This window comes from Ahaetulla prasina, chromosome 6 (assembly GCF_028640845.1).
Source record: "Ahaetulla prasina isolate Xishuangbanna chromosome 6, ASM2864084v1, whole genome shotgun sequence".
Classification (NCBI taxonomy): Eukaryota; Metazoa; Chordata; class Lepidosauria; order Squamata; family Colubridae; genus Ahaetulla; species Ahaetulla prasina.
The window spans coordinates 65,161,267-65,187,616 of NC_080544.1; the positions used below are offsets into that span (position 1 = coordinate 65,161,267).

Below are 26,350 nucleotides of genomic sequence, written 5' to 3' on the forward strand. Positions count from 1 at the left end.
CCAAAAATTGGGCCAACCACCTTCATACCTATTCAACCTTTAATGATTTTACACCTATACCTTGCTGTCAATTCACAGCTAACTATGTTCACATACTATACTTAGTCAAAGCACAATTTGCTTTTTTTCTACCTTAGTGTGTTGTGTGAATCCATTCACTGAGATTTGTAAGTTATAGTGCATGATTTTGTGTAAACCCAACCAATTAAAGTTTAGTTACGAGAGGGATAATATGTGTGAGTTACATCTATGCCTATTTTACATTAGTTTGGATGCATAATACCTAATTGAGAAGAATGATTTTCCAGTTGATCTCTTGCAGAAAGTATGGCAAATTAAGCCTAAACAGGCTAGGAAGAAGTAATTTTTATTGTATTATGAAAATAGGCATATGGAATTTACGCTACTCTTTCACTGTATCTATTAAATTCATAAAATTCCAAATATAGAATACATATTTTAAACATACAAATAAGTAACCATAAAGCTGTTTTCCCCTTTTGAGAATTCATCAATACCACCTCTATTTGCTTAAATTATTTACATTTCCAACACCTATATACAGCACAATTTGCCTGTCATTCTTCTGAGCTGTATTCTTATTCATTAAATAGGAGTTACCAAATATTATCAGTTTCTCTATCATGCCTAGGCTGGTGCATTATTAAAAACTACACAACCATCCATTTACAGTACACCCTACTACCTAACTTACAGATATTAAATACGATTCTTACGCTCGACAAATTGGTCAAGGGTCCCTCCTTCTTGGACTTGGTAAAATGTGTACTTGGAAAGTTAGATCCGTTTCCTTTTTTTTAAAAAAATGTAGACCCAATCCCTTACATGTGTACGGGATTGGAAGAAAACAGCACGACTGTTACGAGTTAAGAGAGAGGATACACAGCAATTGGGAATATAAACACGCTTCCGTGGGAACGCAGAGCCCAGAGTTTCAGCCAGCCAGCCTCAGAAATGTTACCGATATGCCGCATGGAGAGGGAGAAGCCCCTCTCTGCTTGGTGAACTGTCAGAGCCAAGTGAGCCTTCGCCTTACCGAAGCTTCGTTTCGCTCACCCGGACCCTGAAAACTATCTAAGTAACTCCTATGCCACAGCTAATAAACGCCGACGGCAGCCTCAAGCCCATTTCGCCCGTCTCCGGGCGCTTCCCCGGATACGAGACATATGGGAAGCCGGTGCTCAGCGACAGGCCTAGGTGTGTTCAGGCCAAAAAACAACCACCCCATGGCAGTGAGTCAAACACGGATCAGAGAGAGAAAACTAAGAACCTCAGCAAGAAGTCGCGTCTGAAAGAGGAGAGGTGAGCCTACTAACAGCCGGTTTACCTGAGGTCGCGGACAGAGAACCTCTCGGATCCAAAGCCAAACCTCAGCACCAACAACACAAGATGGCTACCGCGCTACCACGCAAGGTCATGTGACCTCACTGCCGTGGCCCCGCCCTCTTTCGGTAAGCTGGGTAAGAGGAAGCGGCTCGCGGAACAAGGAAGTGGTTTCCAATGCGGCGCTCGCTGGTGTAGAATGTAGATTGTCCAGCTTTCTTTTTCTCTCCTCCTTTTACGACACAGCCGCGCTCTCCAAAATCCTGAACTATATAAGTGGTGACTTAGGTTCATAGCGGCCGGGCTCGCGTAATACACTACGTCAAACCAAGGAAGCCGACTGTGGTTTAGCGATGTGATCGTATTGAAGGATTCTCTCTCCCGAAGAGGAAATGCCTTGCTCTGTCGCATCTTTTTAGATCCGTGTGATATATTTTTTTCAGTCTTATCAGGCTGTTAAAAAACGAAAGTCGCGTGTGTCTGGGTGTTTTTTTAAATTATTTTATTACGTTGTATTAGTATGTAATTTTCATCGTAAACTTGATATAAGGTAGTTTGTTTTCAACACATAATAAAGGATTCCTGCACAGCACGTTACGTAGCCTTTCATTTATTTTATTGGAAAAGGCAGATCCCAAGAGCAAAGACCATTAGATACTTCCAAAACAGTTTCAGTAATTGGGTGATCACACACAGCAGCTGCAAATTACAAGGTTCAACCGGAATGTTGGTCATCTGTTCCAGCTAAAATTTCTATCTAGTTCTTCTTGCTTAGTTTCTGTCTTCAAGCAAGAACAGCCTATAATTTTATTTCAGGACAGATGGAGTCAGGAACTCAAAAATTCCCACACTTGGTTACACCCAATTTGCCCATCCTAGCTTATTCTTTCCTGTCGTTTGCTCCCTCTTTACAGATACTGGTATTAACACTGGGGTTACAGCTCTACCTCTTTATTTTCTAGCATGCAACCTTATTTGCCATGTTGCATCTTGTTTGCATATTCAGAGTGGCTTTTCTGTCCTCTCTCGTCTTCTTACACTGTACTTTGGGTTGCCGAGAAAGGGTGTAAATAGATTCAGAGAGATATTGTAGGAGAATCAGGAATATTTAAAATTATGAACACTTATAGTTATGGCAAGTTTACACATTGTTTTCAAATATATTTTTCCTGTTTTGTTTCATTTTAGAATAGAATAGAATAGAATTTTTATTGGCCAAGTGTGATTGGACACACAAGGAATTTGTCTTGGTGCATATGCTCTCAGTGTACATAAAAGAAAAGATACGTTCATCAAGGTACAACATTTACAACACAATTGATGATCAATATATCAATATAAATCATAAGGATTGCCAGCAACAAGTATAGTCATACAGTCATAAGTGGAAAGAGATTGGTGATGGGAACTATGAAACGATTAATAGTAGTGCAGATTCAGTAAATAGTCTGACAGTGTTGAGGGAATTATTTGTTTAGCAGAGTGATGGCCTTCGGGGAAAAACTGTTCTTGTGTCTAGTTGTTCTGGTGTGTAGTGCTCTATAGCGTCGTTTTGAGGGTAGGAGTTGAAACAGTTTATGTCCAGGATGCGAGGGATCTGCAAATATTTTCACGGCTCTCTTCTTGATTCGTGCAGTATACAGGTCCTCAATGGAAGGCAAGTTGGTAGCAATTATTTTTCTGCAGTTCTAATTATCCTCTGAAGTCTGTGTTTTCTTGTTGGGTTGCAGAACCGAACCAGACAGTTATAGAGGTGCAAATGACAGACTCAATAATTCCTCTGTAGAATTGGATCAGCAGCTCCTTGGGCAGTTTGAGCTTACTGAGTTGGCGAGAAAGAACATTCTTTGTTGTCCTTTTTTAATGATGTTTTGATGTTAGCTGTCCATTTGAGATCTTGCGATATGATAGAACCCAGAAATTTGAAGGTTTCTACTGTTGATACTGTGTTGTCAAGTATTGTGAGAGGTGGAAGTATGGAAGGGTTTTTCCTAAAGTCTACCACCATTTCTACGGTTTTGAGTGTGTTCAGTTCCAGATTGTTTTGGTTGCACCACAAGGCTAGTCGTTCGACCTCTCGTCTATATGCGGATTCGTCATTGTCTCGAATGAGACCAATCACTGTTGTGTCATCTGCGAACTTCAGTAGCTTAACAAATGGATCATTGGAGATGCAGTCATTGGTATACAGAGAGAAGAGAAGTGGGGAGAGCACACAGCCTTGGGGGGGCCCTGTGCTAATTGTACAGGTATTTGATGTGATCTTGCTTAGCTTCACCTGCTGCTTCCTGTTTGTTAGGAAGCTTGTGATCCACTTACAAGTCTGTTCCGGTACCTGTAGCTGGTTTAGCTTAGTTAGAAGAATGTCTGGAATGATGGTATTGAATGCTGAACTAAAGTCTACAAAAGGACCCTTGCATAGGTCTTTGGAGACTCAAGATGTTGTAGGATGTAGTGCAGAGCCATATTAACAGCATCATCTGTTGATCTATTTGCTCGGTATGCAAATTGCAAGGGTCTAAAAGCGGATTCGTGATGGTTTTCAGGTAGGAAAGCACTAGCCTTTCAAAGGTTTTCATGACTACAGATGTTAGAGCAACTGGTCTGTAGTCATTCAGTTCCTTGATGGTGGGCTTCTTCGGCACTGGGATGATGGTAGAGCGTTTGAAGCAAGAAGGAACATAGCACATCTCTAGTGATTTATTGAAAATATGGGTGAAGATGGGGCCAATTGGTCAGCACAGACTTTTAAGCAAGAAGGAGTTATCTTGTCTGGGCCTGGAGCTTTTCCTGGCTTTTGTCTGTGAAATAGGTCCTGCACTTCCTTTTCTGTGATCACTAGGGGTTGTGAACCCAATGAAATGGGGTCAGTTGTAGGAGGCTTGGCTGTTGTTGGTGTGTCTGAGATGGGGGTTGTGGAGATAGGTGGCTGTAGTTTCCTTTCAAACCTGCAGTAAAACTCATTCAGGTCATCTGCCAGTTGTTGATTACCTTCAGCCTGGGAAGGAGGTTTGCCATAGCCGGTGATATTTTTAAGAGTTTTCCACATGTTTGCTGGTTCATTTGCTGAAAATTGATTCTTTAGCTTTTCAGAGTAGCTTCTTTTTGCTGCTCTTATCTCCCTTGTTAGTGCATTTCTGGCCTGATTGTACAGCATTTTATCACCTTTTCTGTAGGCTTCCTCTTTGGAATGTCGTAGCTGCTTAAGTTTAGGTGTAAACCAAGGTTTGTTATTACTGTGTATTCGCAAGTTCCTTGTAGGTACACATAGGTCTTCACAGAAGCTGACATATGATGTTACAGTATCTGTGAGTTCATCCAGGTCTGCAGAGGTATCTTTAAAAATATTCCAATCAGTGCAGTCAAAACATGCCTGTAGCTTTAAAGCTTTTTATTAATAAAAGTTTTTATTAATAAAATAAATAAAATAAAATAAAATAAAATTAATAAAGTTTTTATTAATAAAAGCTTTAAAGCTTTTATTAATAATTGTCAATACTGTCTTTTACCATTGTTGTATGCTACCAAGAGTCACTTGTTTATGAGATAGGTGGCCATATAAATTTGACAAAACCATGGGTTGAGTAATCACGGCTTGGATAAATTTCAGCTTGTTGCCTGAGTTCTGTTGGAAGAAATGTCCATCTGGGTTCAGTTCCAAGTGGGGAGAAAGACACTGGAAACATGGAGACTGCTTGAAAAGATGGTTTATTGATGGACAGGACCACATGGTTTTGAGATCTTGGGCAAAAAAGCACAGGGATAAAAAAAAGAGAGAGATTTATAGCCTCTGTTGGGCTTTGAATTTGAGCTGTGCCAGGTGATGAGCTCTGTTGCTAGATGGGTAGAGGGCTAATCCTATCTTTGTTGGATCTTGGGTGAAGGCATTTGCTTATGAATAGACCTAGCTATCTCTTTATCTCTTGACATTTGCTGTGGGCTATTGAGGAGGGTGGGGGCTATTAAGAGTGAGTCTGCTTCTTCCCTAGATATTTTTCATCTAGAGAAATATAATATTCTGCCTTTTTAATATTTCCTAGAATACTTCATTCTTCTAGGAGAGGGGTGGGTGCTAACTTCCTACAATTCATAATTGCATTAATCAATGAATCTTAATTCATAAGATATAATAGCTGAATTCAACTAGTATGCTATGTCAAAACCAAAAGATTCGATGTGCATGAACCTAGTCTGTTACTGAAATACTTCAACATTATAATCTTATACACACACGCACGCACGATACTCCTTTCTACCTAAAACTTGTTGAACCCACCACTGGCTGGCCCCGCCCTTCACCCTCCCCTCTCAGTCACTCTTCGCCTGGCCTGAGAAGGTAAGGGCAGCGGTGGGGGAGGGAGACTCACTCCATATTCCAGAGCAGAAGTGAAGTGACCCTGTATGTGTTGGGTTTCGAGGGTGTTTCTTCTGGCAGCTTGCTCTTGGATGTCAGTTGCTGTGATGCCCCACCTCCCAACTGATCGTCGGCACACTAGTAGCAGTGGTGGGATTCAGCCAGTTTGCACCACTTCGGGAGAACCGGTTGTTAACTTTCTGAGCAGTTTGTCAAACTGATTGTTGGAAGAAATCATTAGGGCAGAGAACCGGTTGTTAAATTACTTGAATCCCACCACTGACTAGTAGTCTGCCATCCTCAGTAGGCTCCGAAGTGGCAGCAGCAGCAGCAGCCCCAGAGTGACTGGCGTGCACAGATTCAAGACGTGCACGTTTCTCCCGGCCTCATCCTGTGGCAGGGAAGTCAACAGGTTTGTGGCCGCCAAGTGTGGGAGTCGCACTTTGGATGGAAGGGGAGTCGCCGCAGTTGCCAGCACGCTCCTTGGTTGTCTTGCACCTGATCTGCTTTGGAGATGCTGTGGCTCCTGTCACTCCATTGGTGCATTGGCTTATCCTGGAGACCAAGTACTGGATGAGTGTAACGATCTGTCTCTATCTGTGCCTGGCCCACCGGACCTTGCCAGGCACACAAGAATTTTTTTAAAAGAAGTTTTAATTGATTTTTTTAGTTTCCCCCCTACACACATACATGATTTATGAACAGAGTATTGGCCATATCATATCTTATACAATTCAATATATTCAAATATTTTACTTAATTACAATTTTCCCAAAATGTTCTTTTTTCATATTTTTTATTCATTTCCTAAGATTTCCTTGCTCATTTTATTAAGTCACATCTTCTTTCGCCCTCAAGTTCTAATTTCTCCATTTTTATTCATGTTCATTCTCTTTCATTCTTTTTTTTAAAACTATTTCAATTTTTATCCTAATATATTCAAATATATTTGGGGTTGCCTTTCTTCCATTTCATCTTTTGCTTTTCACAGCAATCCTTTCTTCTCCTCTCACTCTTTTCCCTCCCTCCTTTCTTCCTACCTATTTTCTTCTCTCCTCTCCTACTCCGTCTCTACTTCCCCTTCCTTTCTCCCCCTCCACTCTACTTCCTCCCTTTCTAACCTTCTCTCCTACTCTTATTTCCCCTACCTTTCCTCCTCTCCTCTTCCCTTTCTTCTTTCTGTCTCCCTCTTTCTCCCTTTCCATCTCCTTCTTATCTCACTCCCTTGCTGTATTTATTTTCATATCAATATTTCTGGTGTCCAAACAACCCCAATTTTTTCATTTATTATGCATTTTTCTCAAACCTCCCCTCCTATATTTTAATTATTAACATTGTCTTCATCTTATTCCATTTATATCATACAATCAATGCAACTTTCCACCTCTTTTTTTCTTAAAGTTTTTGTTCACAATTCAATACTTATTATTTTTTTCCAATAGTATACATCATTTACTAACATTTCAATTTTATTCCCTTTTACATCTTAATTTTGATCATTTTCACTTATAAACCATACTATCTTTCACATTTCATCTGCTGGATTTTCCATTCTTTTATAAATTTAAAATTCATTTCCTTACCATCCACTTTAATTCTTTCTCATTCCATGCATTCTCACAAACAGAAAAAGAAAACATATATCCCATTATATCTTCCACATTTAATTTACTTCTCCTCCTACTCGCTCTTTTTTTATTTTCCTTCATTCATTTCAACCTTTTTTACTTTTTTAAAATAATCCATATATTTCTTCTAATTTCCATTATTCCAGAAAAAAAGATTCTACCACTATTTTAGTTTCTTTTCTACTATTCATTTTTCTCCTTCTTTTAACCATTTTCTTATATTCTCTCCAAGATCTCATCTCTTAATATTTTTCTCCCTTTCTCCCATTCTTTTATCTTCTTCTTTCTCCCTTTCTTGCATCCTCTTTTCCACCTTTCTTTTACTTTTACTCTTTTAATTTTCCCCCTCAATTTTTCTCTATATCCTCCTCTTCTCTTTGTTCTGTCACTGCTAATCCCAGTGTAATCATCTATTTTTTTCACTTTAATTTTCCCCCTCATTCTTTCCCCCCCCCTCTTTTTTAAAATATCTTTCCCCCTCTCATTTTTATTCTTTCTCTATCGATCCCAATATGATCATCTGTATTATCCTCACTCATTTCTTTTTCACCATTATATTTTTGTTCTTCTTGTTCTCTCATAATTTCATCATTTCTTTTTTTATTTTTAAGCCACAGTTCTGCTTGTTTGTTCCCATTAAAGAACTCTCGCACCATTTGAAGCATCTCCCATAATTCCTCCCAATTCTCCATGTTTTCAATGTGAGGAGAAAAACTTTTTAGATTTATTTATCTTAACTTATATATAGTCCAAATTCAAGTCCAAAATATTGTCTCTCTCCCCCTGCTTTTTTCTGTTTCCAAATGCAATCCAGTTCAAATGTTTTTATTTTTTTCTGTTGTCCAAATTCCAATCTTGATTTTTCCAATTCCAGTTTTCCAGATTTTCCAGTTCTTACCACAGCTGTTCAAATAAGACTCCTTTGATATCCTTTTCCTCTTAGACTAAACAATACAATGCTGGTTTTTTTTTCTCTTCTTCTCCAGCAATGATTCTCTCCAGTCCAGGACTATTGGCAACAAAATGTCACTCGTTAATCACAAAAGCAGTTTCTTTTTCTTCCTCTATGAAATCCTTTTGTTAGTAGAAGATACTTTCTCTCAATCTTCTTCTCCCTTTAATATTTATATTTTCTTCCAAAACTACTTTTAAATCCAGATGGAACATTGTTTCTTTTAGGGCTTTTGTCTTGTAAATCCTCTTTATTGTTTACTTCCTCTCACGCATGCCAATTAGCCGCTAACTTCAAGCCGGAAAATTTTTGAGCTTTAAAAGTTTTTTTTTCTTCTTACCTGCGAGTTGGCCAATCACTCACCCGGTAACAATACACTGTTCTGATCTCACTTCCTGCTCAATCTTCTTGTGTGGCTGTCCCGACTTTGGCAGCTTCTAATGGCTGCCTTTCCTGTCGTTGATTTGAAGGCTGGATGTAGGATGGTGCTGCAGGGAATTTGTAACTTCCCTGTTCATGCTGGCCGGTGCCTTCTTTCTTCACTGTCCCTCCAGGACAGCTATGGTTTATTGAGAACCCCCAAAATGGCAGGAATTTCGGCATTCACCCCAGAGCCCCGGGGAACACTGTCCCATTGCGACACTGGCCCCTACAAGCAACAAACAACAAGAATTCTATTATGTGGCCATTTAAGTGGCTTTGCACCTGCATGGGTAAGTTACATTATTCTGTCTGTTCTTGTGCAAACACACACACACACACAGAGAGACATACAGAGATTCAATGGGAAAGAGCTTTTCTTTTATACACAAACAGCAACCTGCTCTTGCACATGGATGTGCATGGGAAGGGGGCTGCTTTACAAACATGCACCACTTGGGGTTTTTTTTTTAGGGTTCTTAGAGCAGATCTTTCACATCTGTTCTCTCTCTCTCTTTCTTTGGACGTCAGATTCCCACCACCAGTTCAGGGGTCCCTTCCCCCTGGGGAGGAGGGGAGAGAGAAGAGACACAGAGAAAGAAAAGAGACACAGAGAGGAAACAGAAGAGACATAAAGAGAGAGACAAGACAGACAAAGAGAGAACAGACACAGAGAGAAGAGACAGAGGAGGCACACACAGAGAGAGAAGACAGAGAGAGAGCAGAGAAAGAGAGAGAAGAGACAGAGAGGGGGGACGCAGAGAGAGAGAGAGAGAGAGAGAGAGGAGACACAGAAAGAGAGATACACAGAAGGAGAGAGACCCGTTTCCCACAGAAAACACCAGGAGCCACAAAACCTGCATGCTGAGGGGTGGTGGTCATGTGACTGGGTGAGAGTGATGTTGAGTTGGCCACACCCACCCAGATTTTTTGGCTCCCAGTGTTCTTTTTTCTGTGGGAAATGGGTCCAAATGGTTCTTTGAGTGTTTAAGGTTGCAGACCTCTGCAATAAACTAAGTATCACTATACTTTTTACTATTTTTTCAATTAATACTGTATCCTTTTCTAATAAAAATTCTTAGTTCAACCATCTTAATGTGTGCTTGTTTAAATGGGCTGTTTGTAGCAAAAAATAATCCCTTCCCAATTTAGCAGGTTTGTGTTCGTGTTCTCATTTAGATCATATCAATGTGTAATATGTATTGGACTATTATAACAAGAATATAATCTAAACCATGGTGTCAAACTTGCCATTTCACGCTGCTGTCACATAACTTATTGCAATGTTTTTTCCCTTCGTGGAGCTGTGATGGGCATGGCTTGTGTGTGACATATTTGTCCTGGGGTCACGTGATCATCTTTTGTGAATTTCTAACACGCAAAGTCAATGGGGAAATCAAAATCTCTTAACAAACATGTTACTAACTTAAGAAGTGCAATGATTTACTTAACAACTGTGGCAGGAAAGGTCATAAAACGGGGCAAAACTCACTTAACGATGGAATTTTTGGACTCAATTGTGGTTGTAAGTCAAGGATTACAAAGCAATCTCTAAAGGATATATTGCAGTCATCTAGTCTAAATAATAAAGAGTTTTAATTATGTGCAATCAGATTATTCCTAATTTATTGCAAATAGAGTATCACTTTCTGCTGATAACAGGAGCTAAATGTTACTTGTATTTTAAGATTTGTGTTCTTTTTCTTTCTTTGATCTATCAATAGCATGTTTTTCACTTTATTTGAAATGCATAGACAGATGCAATTTGGTAAGAATGGTATTCTTCATTTTCCATATAAGCCTTGATTACAATAAGTTATTCGATTTTTAAAGATCAAAAATGAGACCAAACACGCTTTAAAAAGTATTTGCCATTTATATGGATATTCATTTCTTCATAGTTTTTAGGAGCTCAAAGCAGCGCATTTTCCATTTTCCCCCACAGCAATAACCCTATGAGATTGGCAGGGTACAAAGCACTAAGTTTCTGTAGCTGCAGGTGAACCTGGTGTTCTGGTGCCAAACCAGTTCCTAAATGACTACATTACAAGGGCTGTCAAAAATTGTTAAATGTTTATATCTTTCCTCCAGGATCTCGGAGGATAAACACAGCATTCCCTTCTCCCATTTTAACATGAGGGTGGGGCCCTAGGTGGCTCAGTGGCTAAGACACTGAGCTTGTCGATCCGAAAGATAGGCGGTTCAAATCCCTAGTATAAGTCTCCTGTGTGAGCAGGGGGTTGGACTAGATGATCTCCAAATTCCCTTCCAACTCCGTTACTGTTACTGGGCTGAGAATGTGTGATTGGCCCAAAGTTATCAGTGAACTTTTCTGATAGGATTAAACCTGAGGCTCCCTGACCTTAGTTCAGCATGTTAACTGCTATGCTGCACTGATACTCAGCTCTCTTATGGCTATAAATAATTATAAATAATGGTACGATGTAGTGGTTAATGTGCCACCTAGAACTTAGTTCTATTCTCCTTACGCATGAAAGATGGCTGGATGACTTTGGGCTACTTGCACTTTCTCGGCCCAATCTATTTTACAGATTAAGGTATTATTGTGGGGAAAATAGGAAGAGGAAGAAGCATTAGGTACCATATTTTTTGGAGTATAAGACACTCCGGACTATAAGACGCACCTACCTTTTTGGGGGAGGAAAACAAGAAAAAAAATCTGCCTCTGCTTACTAGCAATTTTCCTCCTTGCAGCAAACAGCAAACAGACTGCTTTAGTTTCATTTTCATTTTTAGCACAGCCTGATTAGCACAAAAAAAAAAAAAATCTGCCTCCCAGCAATTTGCCTCCTTGCAGCAAACAGCGGAGGCCCGCCCGGCAATAGACAATGGCAATTCCTGCAGCCTGAAACAGCTGAGGGTCGGGAGGCTGATCCAACCGACAATCAACTGCTTGTGCTAATCAGGATATGCTGAAGCTGAAACGGCTGTTTGCTGCAAGGAGGTAAATTGCTGGCTGTTTGCTGTTTGCTGTAAGGAGGTAAACTGCTGGGAGGCAGAGGCCAAAGGGTGGGGGCCGGCGGTGGGGCTACATTCAATGTATAAAACTCACCCAAATTTTCACCCTCTTTTAGGGGGGAAAAAGTGTGTCTTATACTCCGAAAAATACAGTATGTTCACCTCCTAGAGTTACTTATAAAGGAATAAAAGTGGGATAAAATTAAATATAGTTGAATATAAATATCAGAGACTTCTATCCTCTGCTAAACGATTTTTTCTTATCTCAAATTTCTCTTCTTCCTTCATTATGCATGGTAAAAGGTAAGAACTTGCACATTCAAAGCTCACTTTCCAAGAAGTAATTGTATCACTGATGCATGCCCGTAGCAACCAATCTATTTTCCTCTCCTCACTGCCATCTTACAACACTTTCCCAATTGTCTAAAATTAACTTGTGAAAAAACTCCTCTCAAATATAACTGTGTAAATATTTTTAAATAATCAGAAAAATGAGCATAATATAGAATAAGATTTAAGCACTGGGTTTTTTTGTTAATTGTTAATTTTGTTATTTAAAGTTTCAGCAAAAGAAAAATACAGCTTGTAAAGAGAAAGAGCAATTTCATTTGCTCTAATTGTTTCTCCCATTCCATTTATTGGCTGGGTATTTATAACAAATTTCTATATAAAATAATATTTGCAGTTCAAACTGAATACAGAAATAATCCACTAGGCGGAGCTCAAAGAAAAGAAGTTTAAGTATCTTTCAATGAAATGTACTATAATTTGCCATTTATATTTCCTCAGACTGCCTTCCTGTCTTCATTTTCTCAAAGGCATTTTCAATAAACAAGGACCTATCACAGACTTTAAAAGAAAAAATTCCAAAAACTTAAACTCTTTGTTAGCTTTCTAGAAAAGGATCTCTGAAGTTTTGATGCCTGCTATCTCCCGAGTAAACCAAATTAAGAAAGCTAGTTATAGCCTCTTTCATTAAACAGAAGCTTCAGCATGGTTGTACTAATACATACTCGTTCAGAGCAATTGTCAAAGCAATTTTATAAACAGTGGAAATAGTTGACATTTCAGTCAAATACTAAATAACACATCAAAAGCAAATGAGAACAATTCAGTGTTAGGCTCATGAGTATTAAGAAGTATCTTTTCTGGGATTCATACCAGATATATTCACGTGATCATAGCAATAATTCAAATGTCATTGACAAAACAACAGAGTTAATGGGAATTCCACAAATATACTTTAGTTTTGATCTTGACAATTACTGATTCATATTTTTCAGAGCATAAATGTAAACCTATTTTCGTTAAATGAGGCAAATTTATTTTGATACAGGATTTCAACTTTAGTTCCCACCAGTTTTTAAAAATGTATTTATATATGTAATACAAAAAAACCCAAACTTTGTGATGTACAAAAACATTTATTATAAATATTTTAGCTAAAACATGCAATTTTTATCAAATATAATCTGTGGATTTGCAAATAGCTTCAATTACTAGCAATTCTTTTACCCACTATTTTATATTCAACAGGCTGTTTTTTATTATTCTGCACTCACAGTTTAGTATCACAGTATAAAAAGCTAAATGTGAAAACAAAGAAATAGAGAATATATTTGTTTGCAATCTGATGGCAAGATTAGTAAAGCAGCAAGCATTTTTCTTCTCTATGTATGTAGACATACCCATGTGTAAATTCTGTATACAATAGAAGCTTGTTGAACTATATTACAGGTTCTGCTTTGAAATTTGCTTTTCTTGCAAACAAATTGCTGGAACTGGCAAATAATTTCACCATCTTATGAACGTGGTAACTCTGCAAAAAGGAGTTTAATTCTCAATAAGGATCAACAAGTAGTATGAAGATAATGTGCCCTAAACCATATTGCTCCCTTAATCTCTTATAGATAAGAAATTTCGTTACTTGTTAAAACTCAATGACTAAAATACACAGAAAGAAAAAAGGAAAAAAGGTTCTGGTTCCCATGCAAATCATATAAAAGAATGTGACCACAAAAGTACAGAACTAAGGCAGAAGACCTAAGATCAGAACAATTCCTTGCTTTGTTACATAGAAAAGAGGAAAAACTGAAGAGTGAATGTTATATTCTTGATATGTATTCAGCACTCTTAAATAGCAGCTTAGATTCAGAAAAATACACATGGAATTTCACTTGTGCAGTTTGGATTTCCTGACTCCTCTTTCCAGCTGTGGCCTGTGGTGTCTCTTAAACATTTTCTCATGACTGTCATGGAAAAATTAAGAAGTATTTAAGTTTAACTTGGTGGAGAAGTTGAATCAGCAGAATGAAAAAACCTGTCATTCAGATAAGAATATTTTTGGATTGCAGCAAAAATCTAATAACTAGAAATGTCCTTTATCCCTTCCTCCCCAGTTCCACCATCAGCTCAGTTTTCTAATATGCAGAGCACTTGGCATTAGAGCATTCCAGCTTATCTGAGAAGCAAGGTCTTATTGTGAAAGTAAAGCAGAGCCAAGCATTATATAGAAAGAAATTCTGAAGAATATTTTATAACTATTGAAGCAGGATTGTTTAGAATGATAAAAAATGAAATTGCCAGTATTCGATTTATTTATGAGGAGTTTCAGCATCTGCCAATGGGACTTCATTATTAGAACACTTAATTCTTCTAAGCAATTATTATTACAGTATAAGGCCTATTGGAATTACATCTAGCAGTTGCACTTTCTGAATGCTACCATTGGTGGCACATCCTCCAGCACCTAAACAGGAGCTTCAAAAAGAAAAAAAGAAAGAAAAAGAGGCATCAAATCACTTCTGTTTCCATTTAGGTAGATGTCTAATCACAGACAAAGCTTTTAAGTATGTACACCAATTTCTGGTGACGGATTGTTTCCACTACTGAGTAAATGCTGACTTGAGTTCTCGGAAGGCTGCTCTGCGGTGCCGTCTTTCCTCTTCCTCACGTTTTCGCTCATCTTGTTCTGCTTTTATTTCTGCTTCAAATTTGCTTGCTGAAGACAAAGCTTGAACCTAAAATTCAGGTATGAAATGGTTAATATCATTATTACCATTGTAACAATTGTAAAACACACTGTATTCAGTGGGGCTAATCTTATTATAGAGGTACACAGCTTGTGCAGAGAAAAAAAATTCACTAAATTTGTGAGTAGCATTACAATGGCCACATTCCAGGGCCATGATTTAAATCAATTGATTTAAATAACAAAATTCATTTTGTGACATTATTTTCTACACATTTAAATATTTATGGTGACTTTTGGAAAACTCTGAGACACCTTACATATGTTTTTACCTTTGCTTCAAAAAAATTTTTGGCTCCTTTTACTCCTTCAAGAGCCACATCTATTTCGGAGAGTTTTGCTAAAGCCATCAATCCACTGTCTTCTTTAAGTTCTCCAGCTGCAGCTTTATGGAAAATCAGAAGAAACTAGGGGAAATAAGAGAATGGGAAACTATTTAGAAAAAATAAATCAATAAAATTAAACTCCAAGTCTAAGATTGGAGATTCAAAATTAAAGTTCTGCATTTATTCCTAAAATGTATTTGTTTACGGTCCATGTAGATAAAGATTTGTGGCTAGATCATCCCTTATTTAAATCTTTATTTAAAAACTCCCATAACTATAGCAACTGTAGACATTCCGCTATTCACCACCGCAGGGAGACGGAACCTATACGGTGGTTCCGTCCCAGGCGCCTGATGGACCCTGAGAGGTTCCAGACGGAGCTTGGGCCATTCCCTGAGGATCTGGCCCACGGCACGACTGAGGAACTGGTCATGGCCTGGGAGCAGGCCGCGGCCGGGGCCCTGGACCGTGTCGCGCCTTTGCGGCCTCTGACCCGGCGTAGATCTCGTCCGGCCCCTTGGTTCTCCGAGGGGCTGAGGGAGATGAAACGCCGGAGAAGACGCCTAGAGAGCACCTGGAGGTCCAGTCGCCCGGTTGATCGGACACTAGTTAGGACCTATACTAGGACCTACCTAGTGGCAATGAGGAAGCGAGGCGCCCACGCCCACCCTCATTGCGTCGGCAGATAACCGCCCGGCCGCCCTGTTTCGGGTGACCCGCTCTCTCCTACATCAGGAGGTGCGGGATGACCCTTTGCAGGGACGAGCCGAGGAGTTTAGTGGTTATCTATACGATAAAATCGTTCAGCTGAGGGACGGTCTGGACCGAATTTGGGATGATCCAAGCGAGGGAGAGGAGGCACGTCTTGTTGAGCACATTTGGGATGAGTTTGACCCTGTAGCTCCCGAGGACGTGGACAGGTTGTTGGGGAGGCTTCACGGCACGACATGTTTACTGGACCCGTGCCCTTCCTGGCTGGTACTGGCCACTCAGGCGGTGACACGAGGCTGGCTCCAGAGGATTATCAACGCTTCTTTGTTGGATGGGGTTTTCCCTGCCGCCTTGAAAGAGGCGGTGGTGAGACCCTCCTTAAGAAGCCCTCTTGGACCCAGCTATTTTGGCTAATTATCGTCCAGTCTCCAACCTTCGCTTTGTTGCGAAGGTTGTAGAGAGTGCCGTGGCGCGACAGCTGCCCCAACACCTGGATGAAGATGTCTATCTAGACCTGCTCCAGTCCGGCTTCCGACCCGGATACAGCACGGAGACAGCTTTGGTCGCATTGGTGGATGATCTCTGAGGCCAGGGACAGGGATATTCCTCTGCCCTGGTCCTATTAGACCTCTCAGCGGCGTTCGATACCATCGATCATGGTATCCTGCTGCGCCGGTTGGAGGATTGGGAGTGGAGGCACCGATATCGGTGGTTCTCCTCCTATCTCTCCGACCGTCGCAGACGGTGTTGACAGGGGGCAGAGGTCGACCGCGAGGGGCCTCACTTGTGGGGTCCCTCAGGGTCGATTCTCTCGCCCTGCTGTTCAACATCTACATGAAGCCGCTGGGTGAGATCATCAGTGGCTTCGGGGTGAGATACCAGCAGTACGCTGACGACACTCAGCTGTACTTTTCCACCCCGGACCACCCCAATGAAGCTGTTGAAGTGCTGTCCCGGTGTTGGAGGCTGTACGGGTCTGGATGGGGAGAAACAGGCTCAAGCTTAATCCTCCAAGACGGAGTGGCTGTGGATGCCGGCACCCGATTCAGTCAGCTGCAGCCGCGGCTGGCTGTTGGTGGCAGTTACTGGCCCCAAAGGATAGGGTGCAACTTGGGTGTCCTTCTGGATGATCGGCTGTCGTTTGAAGATCATTTGACGGCCGTCTCCAGGAGGGCCTTCCACCAGGTTCGCCTGGTTCGGCAGTTCGCCTTCCTTGATCGGGATGCCTTATGCACGGTCACTCATGCGCTCGTTACCTCTCGCTTGGATTACTGTAATGCTCTCTACATGGGGCTCCCCTGAAGTGCGCTCGGAGGCTTCAGTTAGTCAGAATGCAGCTGCGCGGGTGATAGAGGAGCTACGTAGCTCCCATGTAACACCGCTCCTGCGCAGACTGCACTGGCTGCCTGTGGCCTTCGGGTGCACTTTAAGGTGTTGGTTATGACCTTTAAAGCGCTCCATGGCTTAGGACCTGGGTACTTACGGGACCGCCTGCTGTTACCATCGCCTCCCACCGACCGTCGCTCCCACAGAGAGGGACTTCTCAGGGTGCCGTCCGCCAAACAATGTCGGCTGGCGGCCCCCAGGGGAAGGGCCTTCTCTGTGGGGGCTCCCACACTCTGGAACGAGCTTCCCCCGGGCTTACGCCAAATTCCTGACCTTCGGACATTTCGTCGCGAACTCAAGACTTACCTTTTTATCCGCGCGGGGCTGGCTTAAATTGGGATTTTAAATTTTAAATTTATTAATTTTAAATGGGGTTTTAGTAGAGTAAATTTTAATTATTGGGCTAATTTAAATAAGTTTTTTAAATTGGATTTTAAATTTGTATATTGTATTGTTGGTTTTTATTATGCCTGTACACCGCCCTGAGTCCTTCGGGAGAAGGGCGGTATAAAAATTAAATAAAATAAATAAAATAAATAAATATACACACAGAGGACACTACACTGGGGAAGATTAGGTTAACATTTTTCTACACTGTTACTTCCCTTACTCCTCCCACTCAAAGGTTGGCAGCAGCAATTGGTATCTTTGAGCAACTGCTTAGTGCTTCACGCAGCACCAGGTAGCTGTGATATAGCCAACCCCATAAAATAGTTCCCATTAATGCCTTTCTGGCAACATTGCTCTAGTCTAGGACATTGATTGGAATTTTTTTTAAAGTCCCATTCTGCTGAAACATTGCCATTACAGTCTGGTAAATCCACCAGGGCAGTGATGGAGAACCTTTTCAGCACCAAGTGGCCAAACCGGAACATGCATGCATTTGCGTGCGCTGGAGCACCGGAAACCCGAAGAGCAGCTGGCTAGCGCACACATGCCTGTTTTTTGGGCCATTTTCCAGGCCATTTTTGGGCCGTTTTTAGGCCGTTTTCCGGCGCTCCATCACCTGCAAAGACCAGCTGGCCAGTGCATATGTGCGTGCCAGAAACCAGAAGAGCAGCTGGAAATGGTGCACATGCCCACAGAGAGGGCTCTGTGTGCCACCTATGGCACATGTGCCATAGGTTCGGCATCACAGCACTAGGGCCTACTGACAGAGGAGGAGACCCATTAGATAAATGTTTTGTCCCAACTTCCCCACAAACAACTAAGAAGAACATGTAACCTACAGCTTCTCTAAGGAAGGCTATTAAAAATAAATAATTGATGAGAGAGGAATAAAGAATGCACTTTTTATCTCCCTTATTCTGATGAGAAACCCAAGGCCAAAGAGAAGTTTAAAAGAAGACCAAAAATGCTATTAAATTTTAGAGTGGTATTTTATTTAAAGTTATTGCTTTTAGTTAGATTATATTCCAAATTTCAACATATCCATGTATTGAATGGATTCAATTGTATTTCCACTTTACATAGAGACAAATTATAAACTCCTAGCAGATAAAACCACAAAATAATTTATCAAGTTCTACAGACAATTCTGGCTGCAACTTTTACTACATATAATTGATAGCATTGATTTCACTATTATTCTGTGCAGAATTCTTTTTTTTTCTTCACTAGGGGACAGCAGAATCTAATGATACCAATAATTATATATATATTTTAATCAAGAAGTTAAGCATCTGGCAGAACTGTTTGTTCCCAAGCTTTCATTCTTTTTCCCAGTAGCTTACTAATATAGCATCTGAAATGAAAAAATTTAAACTCTCTAAATGCCCCAGGGATGGGTGGGAGAAGATTACAAAACTGCTAAACTGTTTCAGGCCATAGTTAGAATGGGTGTATTCATCCAATCATGTAGTACTATTTGCTAGGACAGTACTTAACAATTCCTCAGTGAGTCACATTCTCTGGCTCAGCGTGCCTGTAAACAAAGACTTTGGCATGATGATGAAGTCATTACTCACTGCAATACCGTACAGAGACTAAAGACTACTGTAGGATGGAGGGACTGAGCTAACACATCGAATCTCTGGATTCCCCTCTCAGAATACCAGTTTGTTCCTAATATTAAACAATCTACAGAAATTTTCATGCAGTGAGAAAAACAAACAATTAAGAAGATGTCTTCTTGGAGGAAACTGGCAATTCAATCCCCTTGTGAATTTTGACATAACAAATGGAGGACTTAAAATCTCCTACCCCTGGTGTCTTATTTCAAGAGAAATCATGAGTCATCCTATCTTAATGTTGTGCCTTCTTCGATGACTTGGTTAAGTTACAGTACCATCTACCATTCTCCAGCTGTCAGAAAATTAAATTTGCATAAAATGTCTTCTATTGGCAATATCTATCCTGCCTCTATAGCATCTTTTCAACCTTACTGCCAAATGGTAATGTCTTAATTCCAATTGTGCAATAATGGAAAGCCATTAAGTGAATCATTCCTCCCCTCACATACACACACAATTTTTCAATATGATAAAAATATACAAAATTAAAATATTATGATGGGTGGCTTATAAATGCCTAGATGGCTAAGCCATCTGTTAAAATCTCCCAAGCCATTAAATGGTGATCAGTGGAATGAATGCACTCATCAATAAAATGGGACAGACTCTCTAGTCTTGCTAGATCATTTCTGCACTGTGGTGGCTCAGGCTGTAAGAAGTCTGTTATTAAAACACAGCTGCCTGCAATTACTGCAGGTTCTAGTCCCACCAGGTCCAAGGTTGACTCAGCCTTCCATCCTTTATAAGGTAGATAAAATGAGGACCCAGATTGTTGGGGGGGCAATAAGTTGACTTTGTAAATATACAAATAGAATGAGACTATTGCCTTACACACTGTAAGCTGCCCTGAGTCTTCGGAGAAGGGCGGGATATAAATGTAAACAAAAAAAAAAAGAATATACCCACCATTACACTATCATGGATCACTGCTGGCTTAATGGACAAAAAACTATTTTAGATCAGAGCAGCTAAAGATGATTTCCGCCTGTTTCATTCATGGGCTGGAATGTGATAAAGGCAAAGTCAAGGGAACTTGGCAGATAGTCTAGTGGTTAAGGCACTAGAGGGAGTTCTAGACCTGTCTTAAGTATGGAAGCCAGATGGATGAATTTGGGTCAATCTCAATCCAATCCACCTCACAGGGTTGTTGTTGTGGGGAAAATAGAAGGATGTATGAGTATTAGGTATGCTTGCAACCTTGAGTATACTATCATTGCTAAGATCTAGGTGGCTGAGCTGGGAAGGTAATTTCTAGCAAATATATATACCTGGAATGCTGGTGTGGAGCATAATACAGAGTCAATATTTGGAGAGAGGGAATTTTGAAGTTAATGGCTGACAACCACAAAGCCATTGAATGTCATCATCTCAACTCTTGTTTCAGATTTTTATATTCTTAGTATGATAAAGATGTTCTTGACTAAGGGAGTTAATTTTCTGCCATAGTTGCCATGACAAGCCCATAGAAATAAAACAATATGGTTTATTTCTTGATATAATAAGGACAAGAAAATGCCTTTTGTAAGAAACTAGTTATAGAATTGATAGAACTGCTATGAGCTGTACAAGAATTGCCTTGGTAAGCAATATAAAACTGTTGTCAAGACTTGGAATATTTTAAATATGTAGGCTAGCTTCTGAAACCTTTTGCTGAAGAACAGAATACATAGTTGACCAAATTAAAGCAATTTTGCTAGTTCCTGCATCTAAATCATATTCATTACTCCTGAACTGATGCATTTTCTCCAATTCATTGGTCTAATTCAGTGGTTCCCAACCTTTTCTTGTTTGAGGCACAACCTTTTCTTGTTTGAGGCACCCTTGGAAAGCCTTTCAAAAGTTCCCGGCACCCTTATAAGGAAATAGATATTTAAAATCTCCGTAGCTCAAAAGTTCCCGGCACCCTCAAAAGATCTCACGGCACCCCTTAGTGCCGCGGCACACTGGTTGGGAACCACTGGTCTAATTCATGAATAAACAGAACTTCAGTGCAAGGAAGCTGATACAAACATAAAGTTTAGCAGCTTATCCATGCTGGCAATCTTGTATCAATAATAATTCATTAACTGAAAAATTGTACAGAATCTAAGAAAACATCCCAGTTATATTATGTAAGTCCTTGACAATAAGGACTTGCTTAGCAACTATTCAATGTTATGGTGAACTCCCCAAAAGCTACTTAGACCCAGTTCCAAAGGTATAGCTGCTGTAGGGTGCCTGTGATCATTCAACCTAAAATTGCAGGGATGCTACACTGTCCCCCCACAGCTCCATCCCCCCACTGGGTTTCTGTAGGCTTTGGGCCTGCTTCACCACTGGGCCCACAGCCTCCTCCTCATTTGCCTTTCAAAGATTTCCAAAGCATGGATTAGGGAAGTGGGGCAGGTCACTCTATTCCTGGGCCGTGTGATGCATTTCCACTGAATTGTGGCTGCTCTGAAAATGGCGGTTATTTTCAGGATCTCACTACATGGCCCAGGAATGCAGCAGCCTGCACTCTTTCCCTAACCCAAGCTCCAGAGATCTTTGAAACGTAAGTGCATAATTAGTGACATGGGATGAGGAGAAGGGTGTGGAGGCTGGTAGGGAAGGAAGCAGAGCAGACTCAAGGCCTGCAGGGACCCTGAGGAGCAGGAAGTGGAGCACAGGGTGCCTCAGGGGGTAGAAGACCTGGCATAAATCAAGATTAACACCTTCATATAACACCTTCACAAGAAAGCTTCCTTATATATTTATTATTAACAAGAAGCTCTTCAAATTCAGTGACACTCTAGTTCACAAAATACAAATCTAGCCCAGTAGGTACACTGGCATAGCTGTTTGTGGGGAAATTATAGTTCTCAGAATTATCAGACAGATTTCCTCCATTTGGCCACGAGAATAGAGAAACACATTGTAATACCCGTTGACAGAGCAAAAAAGAGAGGCACATGGGGATGATTCATCTAAACAGCTGGAAGAGGTCAGATGGGAGCTGCCAAATCCAGATCATCTCTATGCATAGGAATAGAAAAAGTTCTCTCTACCATAGATAAGTAGCTAGTGATTTCATAATGTTCACATTGACATGACTTTTTAGAGATTCTTCACAATATTATACCAGTATTTACGGATATAATTCATACTATCTGTATATGTTCAGGTACCAAATCAAATCACTATTCAGAAAATAAAGAAAGCAACATATCTGTAGCAAAGCTTCCAATCAAGACACATTTTTTTTATTCAATACATCATATTCTAGTGTTTGAAGGTACTAGAATAAGGTACCCTTTAGAATTCTCAGAGAACAACTGTCATTCCAGAAACCTCTGACATGAATAAATTCCTCTTGAAAAAATCTAAGACAACTTGCATTTGCAAATCTATATATTACTAGGTTACAAATGCAGATTCCATTTTGCTCTGCTAGTAAGGTTACAAGTTCTGGGCTGCAAAATTAAGGATGACCACTAGGTGGTAGCAAAATACTAGAATTTTCAGTATGGTTTTGTAAAATCTAGTCTAGTGTCTATAGCCCAGATCTGGTAGCCCTAGGGGTAGTGACAATCCTTTTATAAAAAAAGAGAGAGCCCAAAGAACAAATCAAACATTTCACAGCAAAAAATAGACATTTAGATAAAACATAGAACAGGGTGGCTAAAACAAGAAAAAACCACAGAGATGTAGTCATTATTCCTGATGAAATAAATTACTTGTAGCAAGTTTGTTGTTTTATATGCATGTTATTCACTTTGAGATCTGGCCTGGAATGGTATGTGGCAATTAGTTACACATTGATAGAGTGATAATTGGAAGAAGTAAAAATTAACTTTATTAAATACCAGATGTAAAAATAGATCAGAATAAATTACCATTGCAAAACTAGAACACAACAACTCAGGGAATTTCCATGCCTTTTCTCTAGTAGCACACATTCAATGCTGCTGAAATATAAAGTGCTTGCTAATATGCAAGATGATTTTTTTTTTGTTCTTCTTCCATGTCTGAACAACACTGCTTTCATCTCCCTAATCCACATCTGAGATACCCTAAGTTGCCCTTCTGTGTTCTGATGCTAAACTGGTGCTTTTCGTATAGCAGGCCATGTCGACCCTTCCATATGAGCTTAGTGTTCTTTCAAAATTGCACCCCTGTTATCCATGCTGTGATTAACAAATGTCCTCCCCAAGGCTCGTGACAATTATAAACAGGAGGAGAGCAAAGTGGCTTTACTGCTCTGCATACCCAAAATCAGGACTCCACATAGGACAGAAAGCAGGACAGGGATCAGCAGTAAGGTAGTAATGTGTACTGCGGCCCGCGGGTCAGTTTTTATTGGCCCGCAGCAAATTCTGAAAATATAATTGAACATGGCACTTGAGCTCAACTCTGTTGCACTTCTCAGTTTCAACACTAGATGGAGCCAGTCACAGAAAAGGTGCTTCTCCACTAAACAAAATTAAGCAAAGAAAAATATTTACCACGAGTCACCAGAAATGGCAGCACCGAAGAAACGCAAGATAGCAAGTGAGTGTAGAAGATTTCAAACACGGTGGGAAAATGAATATTTCTTTAAAGAAATCAACGGAAAGTGTGTGGCCCGGGCCTTTGCTTATTTTTCTGTATTTGGCCCTCACCAAAAAAACTTTGGACACCCCTGCTTTAGATGAACTACACTGAAAGGCTTTAAGAGTTTTTATTATTACAGTAATACATCAACATAAAGTCGTAACTTTCAGTTACTTTGACTATTACATCTCAAAGTAGTCATTTATGAATTAAAACAAAAGATGAGAAATAAATCTTCAGGTTAGTCCACAATCCAATTGACTAATCTTTTTATTTGCTCCACATTAACTCTAGGTCTGTTTCAAAAAATGATCTATCCTTTTATTATACCATTCCCCTAATGCACAACATCTATGCTACAGCTGTACCAGAGCGGTAGGAATTTCCTTTGCCCTTCAAGGTAGATCAATTAGGAAAGTTATGTAGGTTGATCAGTACTATTTTTATTGTAAAGTTACAGTAACAGACTCTTCCAAGTACGAATGTGTTCCTCCCACCCACCCACTTTCCCTTTATCTCTGTTTGACTGTTGTCTTGGTAGTAGCTCTTCCTCCCGTCCCTCAAGATCAGGCCTGTCAAACTGGCATGTGTCACATGTAGACCACATCCACCCCGGCTCCACAAAGACAAAAATCATCGTGATACATCACGTGACACGATCGAGTTTGACACCCATGCTCAAGATCCCTCTATGCCTTGTTAGTAGTCTCAGGAGATTTAAACCTACCTTCCCTTGTGAGGAGTCTGCAGATCAGCCAGAGAATATTCCTGAAATTTCTGAAGAGAATTTCTTAGGAGAATTTGGAAAGTCTACTCTTAAACCATTCAGGATTTTATTGATTTAAAGCCAGTATGTGAAATATTCCCAGAAACAAACTAAAATCCGGTGAAACTTTTTTTAATCTAGCAAGTTATTCAATAGCTTCATGCAATATTCTCTCTCTTTTCAAAAACAGTTCCATGCAGAATTATTATAAACATTAAGCATATATATCAGTAGAAAACAAGTAACTGTGGGGAGATACTTCTTTCCACATTACCTATTGACGTTCTGTGCAAAATCTGATAACAAATAAGATTCTTCCCAATTGAGAGGGAAACCATGGGCCTCCCCATCTTTGAGATCTAGTCCTAGAATGAAGGAACTTATTGATACCAATCTACCCTTGTCCCAAACTGTTCCTTCCAGATTCCAATTCATTGAGTACAACAGGCTACATTTCCATTCAGCGAATTACCTGAGTATACTATTTGCAACTGGGCAAAATCAAATAATTCATATATATTTCTATGGGTTTTTATATTCAGGAAGCTCCAAACTATATGTACATAAGAACTAATGCTTTGGGCATCTTCACAATGTTTGGTCATTTTCATAAAGCACTTCTCCTTAATTATATAACAAAAATTTATATCTCATAGCATATTGCCAGGCTCCTTGGCTCTCTGGGATGTGTCAAGCAGTCTCTTATGGACACATTAATTAATGACTATTAATTTGAGAGTCAGTTTACATTACAAATATTAAACAATTAAAACCATTACCGTAAGTGCATGTCTATGCAATTTAACGAATGTCCGCTTATTGCTAATTTTTATAATATGCCTCCAGAGGGATTTTGAATGAAGTACTTTTCTCCCCACATACAGTACAAAAATATAGGATACATTGTTTAAAGTGTATGATTCCCTTAAACTTTTGTTCCATAAAGAATAGTTTTCACAATGCATGTACAATATCTGAATGAAGAGGCACTTGCTTTGTGCAGGACTATCCACTTTGTACCATGCCATAGCATCTGAAGTTGGAGAGTACCCAGCAAGTGAATATTGCTTATTTTTGTAGGGGATAAGAGGCTCTTCCTGTCTTCCTGTCTTCCTAAATGTAGATCAGATGCAAAACTAAACTTCACAGGAAGATAAGAAGGATGCTTTTTTGTAGGCTAAAATAACAAAATTTTGCAAGTCGGATTGTACTTCTCCTTCCTTCCCTCTTACACTTCACTGAGTCATGCAGGGGCCAACCAACCTGATTCTTTTCTTAATATTATTTCTCTTCCAAGGTCTTAAGTAACACTGTTGTCTTTTTTGCTTACAAAACATTTCTGAACATTTCTTCCATGTTCCTTTCCCTGACTCTGTACGTATATACAATTCACCCCTTAGTCTTAAACTCAACAAATGAATGGCTCTGATATGGATAAAGTATTATTTATGTGCCAAACATAGTTCAGAAAACACAATTTAAAATTGTCTTCTGATTCTGCTTTGGATATTATATTAATCCCTATTGTGCTCAATGCAGTATGTGTCTGAGTGATTGGAGCATACAAGGGGAAAGAGGAAGAGGAGGTGAATAGGAGGCTCATCCATGTAGAGTAAGTTCCCTACAGTCCAACTATAGTTCTTACCCAATATGCTGAGTCAAAACCAAGCAAATTCAAGCATATATTAGTGTTTAGGAAGAACAAAACCAATATTTTATTTATTTTATTTATATTCCACTTTTATTATTTTTATAAATAAGGTGGTAAACATATTTAATATTCATTCTTCTTCCCATTTCCTCCCACAACAGCTCTTTGAGGTGGGATGGGCTGACAGAGGGTGACCCAGTCACCTTTCATGTCTAAGATGGAAGTAGAATTCACAATGT

At 39.8% G+C, this 26,350-nt stretch overlaps 2 protein-coding genes across 4 annotated transcripts in view; both read right to left on the reverse strand.

The window, feature by feature from the left end:
* Positions 1-1,447, reverse strand: part of GIGYF2 (GRB10 interacting GYF protein 2) — a 103,413-nt gene extending 101,966 nt beyond the window's left edge. For all 3 annotated transcript variants that reach the window (XM_058186966.1, XM_058186967.1, XM_058186964.1), the window contains exon 1: positions 1,349-1,447. The gene's annotated coding sequence lies outside the window, so the exon portion shown is untranslated. The remainder of the gene's footprint in view (positions 1-1,348) is intronic.
* Positions 1,448-13,081: 11,634 nt separating this feature from the next.
* The window catches only part of EFHD1 (EF-hand domain family member D1), a 43,574-nt gene continuing 30,305 nt past the window's right edge, over positions 13,082-26,350 (reverse strand). The window contains exons 3-4 of the mRNA XM_058189267.1: positions 14,981-15,115; positions 13,082-14,697 (exon numbers count right to left, since the gene is read on the reverse strand). Coding sequence (XP_058045250.1) covers positions 14,563-14,697; positions 14,981-15,115 — 270 coding nt within the window. The 3' untranslated portion in view covers positions 13,082-14,562. The remainder of the gene's footprint in view (positions 14,698-14,980; positions 15,116-26,350) is intronic.